We start from the raw sequence: 16,288 nt of genomic DNA on the forward strand, positions 1-16,288 counted from the left end.
CCCCCCCCCTGCCATGAGACTCCCCCACAGCTTGCTGGTTAGGGTCTCAGAGGGACTGGGCATGGGACTCCTTTCCCCCAGCCTTGACAGCTGCACCTAGGAGCTGCAGCACAGGGCTGCCTGGCCTGGCTTTTCATTGTGCTAGGAACTGGGGCTGGAGGCAGAGGGAGCCCCCTTGCCACACAGACCTGGCGTGGCTCCCCTCCAGAGCCCAGCCAGCAAGCTGTTGGGAGAAACTGCAGCATGGGGCTGCTTGGCCTGGCTTTTCATCATACCGGGAACTAGGATATCTGCGGTTGGAAACAGAGACTCTTTTTTTCTTCATGAAATCTACAATGGTGATTTATTCTCTCAACTCTGATCAATGCAAAGTGATAGAAGAATAGTTTTGAATGTGTCTCCTGCTGCTATAATATAGGCCAGGAGTAGGCAAAGTATGGCCTGTGGGCCAGATCTGGCCCACCAGCTGATTAGAACCACTCTGCAGACAGGCACCCACCAATTAATTGGATCCAGCCCGGGCAGCGACTACTCCATGTGGGACCAAGTCCTGAGCCTGGGGTAGTGCATGCTGTATTCCCAAAAATAATTGTTTACCTCTGATATAGGATTTAAACTTCAATTTAGCTTAGAATTTTTTCTTGTTTTTCCTATGCATTTATTCCCTGCATAAGGAATGACATGTTAGTCCCCATACTTTTGAAGTACTTTGGCCATCAGATATTTTTGTAGTTCAAGTGAAATCACAAATTCCTTCATCTGCTGAATAATAAAGCTTGTCAAGAGAACTTGAAAATGAATTATCTTAAATACATGTCTAGACTTGGCATATGTATGAATTTCCTCTTCATCAAAACTTTTTTTGATAATGATAAACTGACTGATTGGTGTTTGGAACATCTATGTAGAGCTAAACGGCCAGAAAAGTAGATGGTGCTACCAAAAGAACGGTTTACCACAAGACAGTGTGCTCAACCCACTTTTATTCAACACCTACATTCATGATCAGGGACTTCCTACTGAATATCAGTGTTTCGTCTATGCTGATGATCTCTGCATTATTGCACAGCAGAAAAATTTCGGGGACACAAAGAAGATCCTGGAGAGGGCACTGAATAAAAAGCTAGATTACTACCTCAACAGTTATCTCAAACCCAACCCTAGCAAAACTCAAATCTGTGCTTTTCATCTGAGAAACCGTGATGTGAAACAACACGTAAATGTCACTTGGGGTGACCAGAGGTTCGAACATCAGAAATACTTGGCTTACTTAAGGGTAACACTGGATTGTACACTTAGATACAAAGAGCGCATATTAAATACCAGTGCCAAGGCCAACACATGAAACAACATTCTGCATAAGCTCACAAATTCCAAGTGGGGAGTACATCCAGCCTACACATTACTCCCTTAACACTTTGTTTTTCTGCGGCTGAATATACCTGTACCACCTGAGGACACTCAAGTCACAGTCACATATTGACACTACCCTAAATGATACATGCAGACTTAAAGCAGGCTGCCTAAAACCCACCCCTCTTCCCTGCCTGGGGAAGCACCCCCATGCAGAAGGAAAGTAGCAGGTAACATTGACTGCTAGGTACAAGAGTCAGATGGACATCAAACAGCGCACAGTCATCTCTCACTGAGAAATAGCTGCACACCAATCAAAGATATTTGTTCAGTCGGTCAGTTGTCATCGTCATGTGTCCAGTCCACCCTTTCTATATGGTCTGCTCCCAATATTCTGCACAGGACACTACTTCTGGTGTTGGTGTTGCCAAATCTTGTGGGCAGCATTGTGATGCTACAGGGCATCTCAGGAGATGAGTCATGGTTTGCTTCTCCTGACAAACACACTGGCCGGTTGTTTAGAGGTCCCATGATTTCATGAGAAAGTTGCATTTGCTGAGACCCACTCTCAATCTGTTCAGGCTCTACCATGTATGCCATTTATAATTGGAGTCAGATGCTAACTTCTCACTTTGGGTAATTCCTCTCTGGCTCCGTTCAACAGCTTTGTCACCTAGTTTCTCCCATTCTTTTTGCCAGAGGGTAGTTCTGGCTAATTCTGGTGATGTGGTCAATGGTATGGTAGAGGATAAAAAGCTATTTCTTGATGAGAGATGATGGTGAGCTGGTTTGGTCTGTCAAACTTCTGCACCCGATCCCCTCCTGACTCAAGAAGGTTACAGTCTGCTGACATCCCAGGTGCCTTTGCAGCCCTCTGCTCTCCCTTTCCCACCTCTCGCATATTCAGCTACTCTGAGCTGTCAGCCACATGCAGGCAGGGAGCAGGGCGGGGGCAGGGAGGGGTGGGCTGGGGAGGGAGCATCTGTAGCTCTGTATTTTCCTATCTTTATACAATGTTCCTAGGCAGGATGTGTGTGTGTGTGTGTGTGTGTGTGTGTGTGTGTGTGTGTGTGTGTCCAGCATGGCCCTGACCGGGGGCATGGCATGGTGAGGCAGGAAGCAGGGCAGCTGGGCAGTGGTGGGGGGAGGTGGTGGCAGAGACCCCAGCCAGTTGCTAGAGGGGTGTGGGGCTGAGGTGGGGGACTGTGCTGGCCAATCAGGGATGGCCTGGCTGCTGGGAGCCATGTGAGTACCACCAACCTGCTGGCCTTGGCCTGTGCATGCAGCCTGCATGCCTCTCTCCCCACAAGAGCAAAAATATGTTCTGTTTGCTCCTAGCTGAACCTGGAATGTTTAGAGTAAAGCGTAGAACTTAGACCACTTCCTCCTTGGGCTTTTTGAATGTCTGTAGCTAGCCCTAATCTCTTTTTTGCCTGCAGATCTAGTAATACCACTCTAATACCACTCCAAACTAAAATGGATAAAAGGTATTACAAAAGGACAAGGCATTTTTTTGAATTTCTAAAGAACTAAGGCAAGAATTTAAGCATGAAAAAATACTGTGCAAATATTAACCTAGTTTCTTGGGTTATTTATCACTTTTTTAGATTTTGTTGAATTAATTTTTTACTCACTTATCTCAAAATGTTATTATGTAGTTTGAATATGATAATCACCACACTTCTGTATTTTTAGGAAACTGGAACTTTGTATTTCTTGGTTATATTTTTCCCATTTAAACAAAGGCTTCCATTAAATCAAGACAGTTAGAAATGGTTTCATATGACTTGTTATAGTTTGAAGTGTCCTTATTCATGTATTTGCATGGCCCTATCTATGTGAAAAATCTTGAGTCTATCATCTACTGACATCATTGAACCTACTCTAAATATCTGATGATGCAGTTCAAGTAAGTAAACATCAGATAACATTGACCATTTTGCCAACTAAAACATTTTCAGACACATCTCCCTTAATCAGTTATCAGGTTCTGATATACAGTTCAGGACTGATACAAAGCTCTCCAAGAGCTGTTTCAGTTGGAGGGGTCATGCCTCCCAAGAGAAAGAGATGGCACAACTGGCATCTATGGAGAGAGCCATGTTCATCAGACTTAACTGCTTTGAAAAGTTTATCGTAGTTTGGGAGGAGGAATTTTTAGAATATTTTTGGTACTTAAAATAATCCTTACATATTTCTCTTTCCTTCTTCCGTTCTGTTCATCCCCTCTTCCTGCCTCTTTTTTTTTCTTTTCCCCTTTATTATTTATTTTGTGAAAGATATGTACATAGTTCATATGTGTACACACACACACACACAAAGTGTGTATATTATATATAAACTATGTACATATATAGGCAGACAAGGTTCTTTGGGTGAATCTGATATCTTTTATTAGACCAATTTAAATAATTGGAAAAAAAATATTTAAGCAAGCTTTTGGGGTTTAGAACCCTTCGTCAGGCTGAGGAAGTTTCTGCAGTTGGTGTGGGCTCTTCCTGGATGGAATGAAAAGCACATTTTCATTCCATCGAGGAAGAGCCCACACCAACTGCAGAAACTTCCTCAGCCTGACAAAGACACGAAAACCCGAAAGCTTGCTTAAATATTTTTTTTCCAACTATTTAAATTGGTTTAATAAAAGATATCAGAGTCACCCAAAGAACCTTGTCTGCCTATGTCCTTAGACCAACACGGCCACAACCTACACCCATGTGTGTATATATATATAATTTCTGATTTTTGTATTGCATACAAAACTATGCATTTAAGGATCTTAGGACACAGGGAATCAGCAAAGCACCTGTTTGTGGTTGTCTAATCTGAGATATCAAAAGGCTCGGCTGTTTCTCAGAGCACCCAGGCTACCTGACAACTAGAAGCAGTAGGAAGTGTAAAATGAATACTGGAAATTATTCAAGGAAATTACAAAGATTCACGGTTTCTCTGACCAAGTAGAAGAAGATGGTAAAGCACTATTAAAACTTGGAAAAAGAGGAGAAAAGAGAAGAAAGATTGGACTAAATGACAAGGAACAGGTGCTACAAAACTCCATCGTAGGCAGTTTATCAGGGAAGCTAACAAAATCAATGCATTTCAATGGTCAATTGGGTAAATAGAATAATAAGGCATCTTCTGAAAAATATTAAGAATAAAACATCTTTGGGTAACTGAGGTCTAAATAGACTCTGAATTGTGATGAAGAAATAGTCAACAGATATATTAAAGTTCATGAGCAAAGCAGGAGGATCCATCTGTTCTGATGTGTTGGATGGAATAGGAAGTTAAAGATCTATTTTTTTAAAAATAGAGGCTTTGAAGCAGCACCTTTTTAAATTAAGCACCTTTTTTTCAAATCAATGGGCCCCAATAATTTCTACCTAAAAGCCTTAATGACACTAGATAGGGATCTATCTGAACAATTAACGGGAATTTTAACAAATCTTTATATAAAAAAATGCATAAATTCTAATGGATTGGAAGGCTGCAAATGAAGTCCAGTGTTAAAAAAAGCAGAAGGGGGAACCAAGACAATACAGACTACCTAGCTTGATGCAAATCTAAAATAACTGAATGGTGAATTTTGAACTTTAGCCTCTAACTCTTTGCTAATAAATGTGTAATTGATACCAGCTGTACGGTTTCATAGAAATTAGATCTTATTCCCTACCCTTCCCTGCCAAATAAAAAGGACAATAGCTTAGTTTAATAGTATGAGAAGTCTTATTGATAAAGGCAATTGTGGTGACAGGGTACCCTTTCATTTATCTAAACATTTGACTTAGTATCCCGGAACACTTTAATTAAAAAACAAGCTAGCATTATGTGGAATTAATAGAGCATTAATTAGATAGATTAAAAATTGTCTCTCTGACTGATCTCAGTATATCTCTGTGAATGTCCCCTTGTTCTCATGAAGGTTTGGGGAAAATTTATTCCCAGTCTGTCTTCTGTATAAGGTGCTTTCTAAGGTAAATAATCCTCATTTCTTCAATCTCTCCTCCTATGTGTGATGTTCCATGAGAGATTTCCATGAAATCCATTGTAGTTTCCTTTTTGAAATGGAGCAATTATGAGTGCAGATGGTGTTCTAGTAAATCATTATTCACCATAATTGCTGCGCATGTTTACTTTGATGCCACTGCCAGCCTTCTTGGTGCTTAAGTGGTTAGGAGTGCTTGGTGGCCATTTTGTTTTTTCTGTTTCTCTGGATACTCATACCCTGGAGTGAACAAGACTTGTGTGACTTGTATGACTTACAAGACTTGTATGACTTGGTAAAGCACTGGAACAGGTTACCCAGAGAAGTTGTGGACTCTCCATCCTTGGAGGTTTTCAACACCTGGCTAGACAAAGCCTTGGCTAGCATGATATAGTTGGGGATAGTGCTGCTTTGAGCAGGGAGATGACCTCCTAGGTGACCTCCTGAGGTCCCTTGCAACCCTAACTTTCTATGATTCTGTGATAAACTGGGGAAGGAAGTCATGCTGGTATTTAAAGTACAGACCTAGGAAATGGAGCAGTTGGTTTCTACTTCTGGCTTTGCAAGTCACCTGCAGTTGTATTCAGTGAGTCTGTTCTCCTTGGCTAGGGACAGGCATTACACATAAACTGGTTTAAGTGATCAGAAACTAGTTTAAAACTGTAACAGAACAGACATTCAGTGCACATAAACCAGTTTGAAAATGGCTGAAACCTGTTTGAGAGAAACCTGGTTGAATGCAGTATCAGACTTACCTGACTTGGGTCAAACCAGTTTATGCAATGTGTGTCCCAAAGTGCTTGCTGATTTAAGTTAAATCAGACTCCCCCAGCATCCCAGCATGCTCTCTGGCCTTGGCAGGGCTCTCTGCTCCACAGCAAGGCTGGCCCCACCCCTCTGCTCCCTGGCTGGAGCTCTGGCAGAAACTTGTAGGCACAGCAGGGTCTGCTGGCTTCCCCATGCCCACCTTCTCCCCCCTCACCACTTGCTGCTTAAGCAGAGATCCCTTCTGCCCATCTCCCACAGCAGGGACCATAGCCAGCATGTAGTATGCTAGCTAATGCTGTGTAAGGCAGATAAGACAGTGTCCACTTAGGGCTTTTTGAAGGTAATCAACAGCTCAGCTGGTAATGTCCCTGCATTCCTTCCTTTGGAAAAAGCTGTTTAAGAAGAGCTTGAACTAATGAACGACGCTTTGTTTTTTGATGGTGTGCTAAATGCTGATGATAGAGCTGATAAATACACTGTTATCAAGGGCAGGGTTCTCTAATCAGAGCACCCTGCTGGTGCCTGGCCACACTCCCTTCAGATCAGTCCTGTGGAAAGGAAGGGAAGGCCACTTTAGCACCCCCCAGCTTCTAGCCTGAGCCACTGCAGGCATGTGCCAGCATTTTTTCAGTCTAGAGAGGATGTCTGTATGGTTACAAAGTGATTCAGCCTATCCATGTTAGACTAACCTGCAAAGATTGAATCAATTCAGGCTCAGGCTTTTAGAATGTCTGTCCCTAGCCTTTTACCCCCAGTTTGAGATGATTTACACCAGATGAGAATATGACTTCTGTAGTTTTGCTGGAGTAAAACTGCCGGCCTTATTATTGACTAAAAGATCTTATGAAGAGGTTATAAAGCAAAACAGCTAACTGGGGGAACGGTTCAATGGGTGTGTGGGGAGGGGGGATAGGGATTCACATTGGATATTTTGAATAAAATGAAGCATCTTCATTTAGAAGCAAAACCCCTTAGACTTTTCTTCAAATTTAAGCATGTGTGACAAGAAATCTCAAGGAACAATTTGTATATACAGAAATGTCTTATCTGGTATGCAAGAGGTCATGGTATAAATAGCTCCATGCTTGCTAACATGCTGTTGATGGATTAAGATTAAGCACAGGCCAGAGTCATAAAAGGACACCACTGTGCTCTCTTTTAGTAATTCCTAGGCCTTGCTTATGAAACCATTTCTCTTGACAAGTATTTCGTCCCATGAGCAGACCCTAAATCACGTATTCAGAGCATATAATTAGGTGAGCTTTTGATCAATTTGAACAGTTATAGCAGAATAAAAAATTAGTCCCCATTACTGAGCTGAATAAAGATGAAAATGCCCCTATCCTAAAACACTTAGAAATGTATTTTACTAATAGGAATTGGGGAGGGGTTAGTTAGTTTTTAAACATATGCCTAAAAGTTTGCAGGCATGGGCAACTGGTGTCTCCCAAGTCTGGGGGGGCACCAGATCACTGATGGGGAAGGGGGGTGTCCCCCAACGGCTGATCACCGACCAGGGGGGTACCCCAGTGGCTGATCACCAAGTCAGCGGCAAAACCGGAGTATGCTTCCAGTTTTGCGGTTGGTGCTTCCAGGGGATGCATGACTGATCTCAGGGGTTGCATGTGCATCCGCATGCACCCCCTATGCATCGCCAGTGTTTGCAGGCATAGGATCCAAGATGCTCCTTTTAAAAAATATAATACATGAGTATAAATTCTTCATGTGTCTTGGGCTATAAGGCATCTCCTGTATATTCCTTATGTATCAAGAGATGCTGAGATATTGACTAACAAACAGTATTAGGAAATACTATTGTTCTTGTATTTAATGAAATATTTATCTCATATTTTACCAGTCATAATGCACTCATTCTTTAAACTCTGAACCAAATACTGCATAGTATTACAACTCACTAGGAGCAATAGCTATTTATTGAGAGTGGTATTGAAAAAATATTGCAAAATTAAAATAACTGTCCATAGGGTATGCCTATCCCTAGCATATAGTGAATTTCAGGAATTTAAATGCCTTTTAGACACACTTTTTAAACCATCATAAGCAAGATCTCTATGGGGCATATTCAGATTTCTGTTTTACCAGTTTAAATGAAGAGTAACATAATGTTTATGTTAAGATTCTGTATTACATTGACACACTTCATTCAAATCTGGTGTCTTTTCTCAATGCTTAGAACAATTACTGAGTAAAGATCTCTGTTTAATTTGTTTTCATCCTTTGATCATTTAAATCTACTATTCTAAGAGAAATCTACAATTTAGGACTTCAGGATTAAATGTGGGGTCTTTGGCTAGCTACAGTAAAATAGCATTTTATATTTGTAGTTAACACTTACCTAACCTGACCCACACCTTGTTCATCCATGGACTTTGAAGAATATTCTATACACATGTATAAGGGATGTTCCTTTTTGTGTTGCAGGGGAGCCTGAATTTAAATATGTTGGGAACATGCATGGGAATGAAGCTGTTGGAAGGGAGCTGCTCATCTTCTTGGCTCAGTACCTGTGTAATGAATACCAGAAAGGAAATGAGACTATTATCAACTTGATCCACAGTACGCGGATCCACATCATGCCATCCTTGAATCCTGATGGGTTTGAGAAGGCTGCATCCCAGGTTTGTAAGGAAATGTATATGAGAAGAATGGTAATTATGTAGATCAGTCTGAGACCCTTATTAATTTATCAGTTCTGCAATGACATTGGAAAGTGCAGTTTAATACATGTTTAGTGATACAGTACCCTTAATAAGTTGAATGATATACACAGGCAAATAGTACAGTTTTACAAATATGAAGTTTAATTTTTAAACTGTTTTACTCTATTTGTGCCCTATAGTATGGGTTCCTGCTCCTCCCTTACAACAAAAACTCTACCAAATAAGTTCTGTGCTCAAGATGTTTTCATAAAACAGCCAATTTAAGTGAAATATTGGAAAATTAGAAAGGGGAAGTTGAATTTATGGGCATTCTCTCTGGAAACATAAGTTCTAAGAATTATACCCAGCAGAGTATTTTATTTCCAGCAGAAATCCCTCATGTAGGCTTTGTGTCTAACCATGGCAACTCTAAATTAAAATGGTGGGTATCATATACTCTAAAGAAGCTTCATCAGAACAAACATTTAGCCAGAAATGACTCCACAATAACTTAGATTAGTGGATCAATTGCTCATCAGTATATGCATAATAAGGAACAGAGCCTGTATATTGTGGGGCTGGGGTTCTTGTGAATGGTCATTCCTAGGTAGAGGTAGGTAAAAAATGTTTTTCTTGCCCTCTGAAAAAAAGCGTCTAATTTCCTGAATGAGATAACATTAAAAATCTTTGTGTACTGAGAAAATAATAAAACAGTTTGAGTCAATCAAAGCTTATTGTTTCAGTTTTTTAAAGTATTTTATTTTTCATTTTGGCCTTTTAACTATTTTCTTTTTTTTTTGTTTAAATTTTTGGAAACAGAAGTCCATTTTGAGCAAGAAAAATGGATTTTTGTGTTTTGACTGTGTAAAAAAATATTTCCACAATTTGGAAACTTAAAAAAGTCTAACAATTTTTACAAGACTGACACTTTCTTAGAAAAGATTCTGATAGAACAGCATTTTCCCATGAAAAAATATTTCATGCAAAATACTCAAACAATTTTACTATGACTGCCCCTTTAATGAACAGTATGATTTCTGGTATAAAAAAAACATGTATCAAAAACCTCAATTTAGGTCATCAATAAAATATTTCCATTATATATTAAATGTCTTACTAATTTTGAGATTAGTTAAGTGAAATTATATAAAATAAGCATGTCTCAGTTCCTTATCAATCTTATTAAACTGATTCTCATGGAAATGAACTACTCATGGCTTTTAATGTTGCCTTTAAAATATTTTTGATATTACACCTCCCTCTAGTGGCAGCAAAGAGGGAACACCAATTTCCACAATAGTGGCAGTGTTTCTTACAGTTCAAAGAATAGATAGCCTGCTTTCTCTCTGATAGCTTGCCCTCCGCATGCCTTTTCACAGCATCTGATGAAGTGAGCTTTTGCTCATGAAAGATAATGCATCTCAGATTCAGTTTGTCTATAAGGTGCTTCTTCTACCCTGCCTTCTGTCGAGTCCTATTAAAGTTATTGTTTGAAAGCACTGGTTTAAATAGGAAAGAAAGTTTCCCACCCGTAACTTCAAAATGAGTCAATATTTTTACATAATAGGGTATGTATTTTATTTTAGTGGTATAATGCTACTGTGCCCAGCATGCTATGGAGGGGTTGATACAGACCCTAAATTAAAAGAAAAAAGAAGCTTTGCTTTGACTTGTTCACTAGGTAACATCACAATAAGAAGTTGTCACAATAATCACCAAAGAGCAATTATCACTGGTCATCTTCATGGAGAACTTATGCTTTTTGCCCAGGATGCAAATCCTGCTCATTATACCCTTCTTCCTTGCTTAGAGCAGGTTTGAATCTGCATCTCTATGACTTCTCAGTATTGCTTTAACCACCAAGTTTCAGGCTAGACATTGTCTAGGTCTCCTTTTGAAGCTAGATTCAGCTGGGAGAGGAATATATGAGGAGTAGGGCTGTGCTAAGCTTTGATCCCAGATTTGATTCTGCAGAGATTTGGCCCCATTCAGGGGCCAAATCTCCAAATCCAAATCAAATCAGAAGACCCTTTAATCTCTCCAAATCGAATCAGAACCTTCCAAATTGATTTGGAGAGATTCGACAATTTGGATACAGACACAGCTTTGAATGTTTTTTCTTCATACCTCAAGGTACCAGGCGGCTTGTGAATGTTGCAATGGTGGTGCAGATGGAGCGTCCCACAGGACCACGGGGAGCTCCCCAGTGCACTTGACAGTTGACCTGAAGCATTTCTGGGTCTGCCAGGGAGCACACTGGTAGGTCCCCCGTGCCCCCTCGGCTTGACGACTGTTGCCTCCTGGGTCTGGGGGGGAACCTGGGTTCCCTCCATTCCTTCCGCATCCAATTGCCAAGCCTGGGAGGGAGGGAGGCGCAGGGGGGCCCCCAGCATGCTTGGCAGTGGACCTGGAAGTGGACCAGAAGTACTTCCAGTCCACTGCCAGGTTCACCGCCGAGCACACGGCGGGTTATGGGGGGGGCACACTCCTGTGGGATGCTCCATCCATCCCAGCATCTCAGCATTCATGAGCTGCACCTGGTACCTTGAGGTATGTAGAAAAAACATTTGAAGCTGTGTCTATGGCTGAATCACTATTCTCCGAATCAGCATCAAATCTTCAGATTCGGATTTGGCCGAATCAAATCAGGGCCAGTGATCCGAATCAACAAATCAAATCACTATCCCCAGTTCAGGCTGAATCTGAATCCAAGTCAAATACGGCCTGTTTTGCACACCCCTAATGGGGAGCCAGGAAGAAGAGAACAAGCCAGAGGCTTTGTGGCTCAGTGCGATGGATGCCCCTCAGAAAAGGGAAAAGATTCTACCCTAATCCCTTGCTCTACATGAGTCTGAAACATATCCACTAGTCTCCATCTATTTTAGCCAATAAATTTTAAATGCAAGGTACAGTGATTGAACTTCCGGACTGGCCAGGCAACAAAATGACAAACAGTGTAAGTGGTATTTTTGGCATCTATGTGTCTGGAAAACTGTTTTTGGAGAATAAAATTAAATAGAATTATCTAATGTCACCTACAGAAAATATGAGGTGATTATTACTTGATTGGAGCAGTAATTTCAATGTCTTTGCTAGGCTGAGTTTCAGTGGGTGAGTGACTTTGAGATTTTATCTGAATATACCCACTCAGATTCTCATGCCCATTGGCAAAATCTACATTAAATGCATGGTTTACACTGTGCTGTAAAGGACAGCTGTGCATGCTGTTGTACCAATTGGAGAATTCCATAATCAGGCCCTCTCTGATAAAATTACTTTACTTCCTACCCTCAGACATTCTAATCTATGGACTTTAAATGAGAGGATGCCAACTGATCTCATTTGTTGCAATGAAGCATCAGTAAAAATGGGTACTTTTAAACAGCTAGGCCTCCATCTTTTCCGGGCTTTAACTAGATACCTTAAAATAGTCTGTTTTGTCTATATGAGCAGTTCAATCCTTGAGTTTTGACATGATTTGCTTTTTGCAAATGGACTAACAAGTGCAGTAGAGTTCCTAATACCAATAATGCATTGGGACTATAACATAGCACCCTATTCACCTTAACATGCACTTTGTATCTTCATATTTGAAGACTGATTTTCCAGGACATCTGATTTAGACAGAAAAAAAAATGTGTTCAAAAGTGGGCATATTCAAAATGCCACACAAGGACTTTACAGCGCTGGTCAAAAATAAGGGGATGGTTATGCAAAAACTGTTATTGAAATGTTATTGAATTTCAGTTGACTGAAATGTCAATAATATTTCTGTATAATGCCCCCACCCTCATTTTGGGGTAACCAACCAACCTGCACATGGCAGCCTGGGTAGGGAGGAGGCAGCGAAGTGGCATGTAGGGCAGGGAGCAGAAAGCAAAGCAGCATATCAGGAAGAGAAGGGAAGGCTGTGGACTTAATTAGTGGCACACCTGCCAAAAAGGCTGCCCCTCACTGCTTTAGTAGGTCAGTGATAACATTAAGATAAATAATAAAAGGTTGCTGAAGAAAGAAAGAGGAAGAGTCTGATTTTTGTTTAACACTAAGGGCCCATAAAAGGGCCTTAAAGTGGGTCTTTGTGAGTTTTAGTCTACTTTAGTTACCTTTGCTTCACTTCACCAGTGGATATAGGCTGGCGTGAGAATGGCCACTCCTGGATATCAGAACTATAGTTGCTGCTTTTGCTCCCACAGAGCTCCAACTATAATCTGGCAGAGTCAGAATTCCTTCGGTCTTCTGGAATTCTGCTCCTTAGGACCAATGATACAACAGTGCCATGAATTTTATGCTGTGCTTCCATGAAGCTTGTACTGTTGAATGATCCACATGCAGCAATCTCTGCTGATGATTTAAGAACTCTTGTTTCCCTTTATTATTTCTATTTCTTTTTCTTTTCCTTGCAGCCTGGTGAACTTAAAGACTGGTTTGTTGGTCGAAGTAATGCTCAAGGAATAGACCTGAACAGAAATTTCCCTGACCTAGATAGAATAGTCTATGTTAATGAGAGAGAAGGTGGTCCAAACAATCACCTAATGAAAAACATGAAGAAGGCTGTGGACCAGAATCCTAAGGTACTTTCTACCAAATCATTAGAATGCCTAGCTCATCTGTTGGGTTTTCTTTAAGGGAAACTTCTTGCAAGGTCTTACATCCAGAAGCCGTATGTTCTTAAATAAATCAAGATATGGTCAGCATTTACATTATTTTGTTTCTTTCTATGTTCTGGTTTACATTTACATGGTTTTAAATTTCTTGGTTTTGGTGCACCATAATTTCTTTTGTTTGGATGTTACTGGATGTTGTTGGATTTCTTTTCTTGAGTGGCGTGTCCACGTCTGATAACGCAAAGATGCTTTTTTAACTCCAAGCTTAATCTCTTTCCAAAGGTAGAGGTCATGGAGTCCTTTTTGATATCTATGTCTCCTGTATCTCTCTTTTTGATAAGTTGACCTTAAGTGCATTCTGCATGCTGACAATTCTGCAATGCTACCAGAATTCACTTGTATATTGAAGTTTATTGCATTCTTGGGTATGCATGCATCTAATTTGTGTTTAACAGATAATGTAATACCTAACTGTATATTGTTTAAAATCTCTGGAGGGATTCTCCCTCCATGTGATATTTGCTTGCAGAATGTATTCAGGAGCTGCTACTAATGTGGTGGCGTTCATGTTTTTGGGGCCAGAAAATGGCTTTTAAAATCTGTTGATGAAAAGTGATTACAAACTCTGCAGGTGTGATTTCACTTTGTTAAAGACAACGTTCAGTGGACAGAGTGCAGTGAGTGCTATTGAAATCAACATTTATTTTCTTTTTTTTCCTTTTGCCATTATAATTCCCATCCCAGATGGAGTAGGGCAACGTCAAATACAAACATGCAGTAATATGTGCTCTGATTCTGATGTAAATGTATTACGTTTCACATTGATGTAAAATCCATTGAAGTCAATGGAGTTACTTCAGACTGATGACTATGCAGTGATCTGGCTCCCAGTAAAGCCAATGAAAAATGTCTATTAATTTAAATGGATTGTATCACAGATTAATTCAGAAAAAAACATGTAATATGTGCGTAAGTTGTTAGACAGCTGAATATGTTATTACATTGAATATCAAGAGAGAATTGATGCAAATTACTTTTTTTTTTTAATTATAGCTTGCTCCTGAAACAAAGGGTATCATTCACTGGATTATGGATATTCCCTTTGCTCTCTCAGCTAATCTCCATGGAGGAGACCTTGTTGCAAACTATCCATATGATGAGACTCGTAGTGGTATGTGTTATGTACATTGATATATCAAAAGATACAAATCACATGTAGTTGTCTCTCCTTAAATGGGTACCTATAATTCAATTGGTAAATATCATGTAATTATATAGTAATGACCCATTAATTCCCTTTAGTTTTTTCCCCAGATATAATTACAATGTAACTTTGAACTCATTTTTTGTAATAGAGGGGATGATTTCAGTGGAGATTCATAGCAAAACTAATATAATGCAGTGGAAAATCAGATGCATAAAATTTCCACTGTTTGCACTATAATTTTAGTGAAAATATATAAAGGATTCATTGGAAAAAGCCTGAAATGGTCCCTCCAACAGGATCTCCTTTCTCAAAAGGGAATGCCAGGCTTTGGATACCTATAAGTGAAGATGTACTAGAAACTGTAGACTAAGTCTAGAAGCCCAGTGACTTCCTACATGGTACAATACCACAAATTGGTTGCGTGACATTTTAACTCTATTGAAATCAAAGGGATTTGTTCATTGATTCCTGTGGATCCAGGGTTGCATTGCTTGCGTCCCTGATGTTTGACTCTTTTTATTCTCAACAAATAATAGAATTTAAGTACACCATGTTTGGCAATTACCTTTTAATACATTGCCACTTGTTGATGACTAACAAGTAATCAAAGATACAACAGTTGACATAAGTATATAAGTAATCATAGGCTGTTTGTGTCTTGTAAAGTAAAGCAATACACGTAGGGAATACTTTCTTTTTATTAAAGATTTGACTGATATATTTAAAAAAAATACAGTTCTGAAAATAAAAGTAAGGCAAAATAACTATATTGTAGTTTTTCTTGCCTGAGCATCTGTAGACTGGAGCAGTTTCAGTTAAACAAATGGAGCACACTGCTATAGAATAATTCAGTCAGTTATCATACAATGTTGTTAAGATATTAATTAATGCCATGCTAGTATTGATATTAATAGAAATGGGAATTATTATTATGAAAATGATATAAGTAGCCACAATCAGTTGCAGTAAATAATATATGAATTTCACAGTGTATAGTTATAGCTGGCACCGTATATAAAAGTTTTGGACAAATTCTGTGCACTTAAAGTTTAATCTCAGCTATAGTTCCAGTCAGTCTGACTGCTGTACTAATCCATGTATCTTCTGGGTTTTTTTCTAGGAAGTGCTCATGAATACAGCACCTGCCCTGATGATACTATTTTTCAAAGCTTGGCTCGGAGTTATTCATCTTATAACCCTGCCATGTCTGATCCAAACAGGCCACCATGTCGTAAAAATGATGATGACAGTAGCTTTGTAGATGGAACAACCAATGGTGGCGCTTGGTACAGTGTTCCTGGAGGTCAGTTCTACTTCACTGTGTAGTACAGATTCTGTTACTCTCTGAGAAGCATCAGCAACTATGGTCCCTTTAAAATCAGGTAGTTGGTGATTGATAGATTATGGACTAAAATTGTAAATTAAAAAAAAAGAAAAAAGATCTTCCAAGATCATCCATAAAAGGCTCAGAGTACAAAGTATTCTCCTGGACACATTTGCTATGGTAGATGCAAAACCCCTAAAAGCTACTGGATGGCAAACATGGAATTCCCCATGCTCTGAGCTTGAAACATACAATAAGAAAAGAGAGGAGGTAGGCAGCATGCCTCATAATAATATTTCATAGTTTCATAGTTGGTAGGGTCAGAAGGGACCTGAGCAGATCAAGTCTGACCCCCTGCCATGGGCAGGAAAGAATGCTGGGGTCAAATGA

The 16,288-nt window shown here is 39.8% G+C and overlaps 1 protein-coding gene across 2 annotated transcripts in view; it reads left to right on the top strand.

The window, feature by feature from the left end:
- The window catches only part of CPE (carboxypeptidase E), a 48,334-nt gene that overhangs the window by 8,543 nt on the left and 23,503 nt on the right, over nucleotides 1-16,288 (top strand). For both annotated transcript variants that reach the window (XM_025200555.1, XM_025200554.1), the window contains exons 2-5: nucleotides 8,546-8,742; nucleotides 13,167-13,334; nucleotides 14,421-14,538; nucleotides 15,695-15,877. In XM_025200555.1, coding sequence (XP_025056340.1) covers nucleotides 8,546-8,742; nucleotides 13,167-13,334; nucleotides 14,421-14,538; nucleotides 15,695-15,877 — 666 coding nt within the window. The remainder of the gene's footprint in view (nucleotides 1-8,545; nucleotides 8,743-13,166; nucleotides 13,335-14,420; nucleotides 14,539-15,694; nucleotides 15,878-16,288) is intronic.

Source organism: Alligator sinensis, unplaced genomic scaffold, assembly GCF_000455745.1.
Source record: "Alligator sinensis unplaced genomic scaffold, ASM45574v1 scaffold49_1, whole genome shotgun sequence".
NCBI classification, from domain to species: Eukaryota; Metazoa; Chordata; order Crocodylia; family Alligatoridae; genus Alligator; species Alligator sinensis.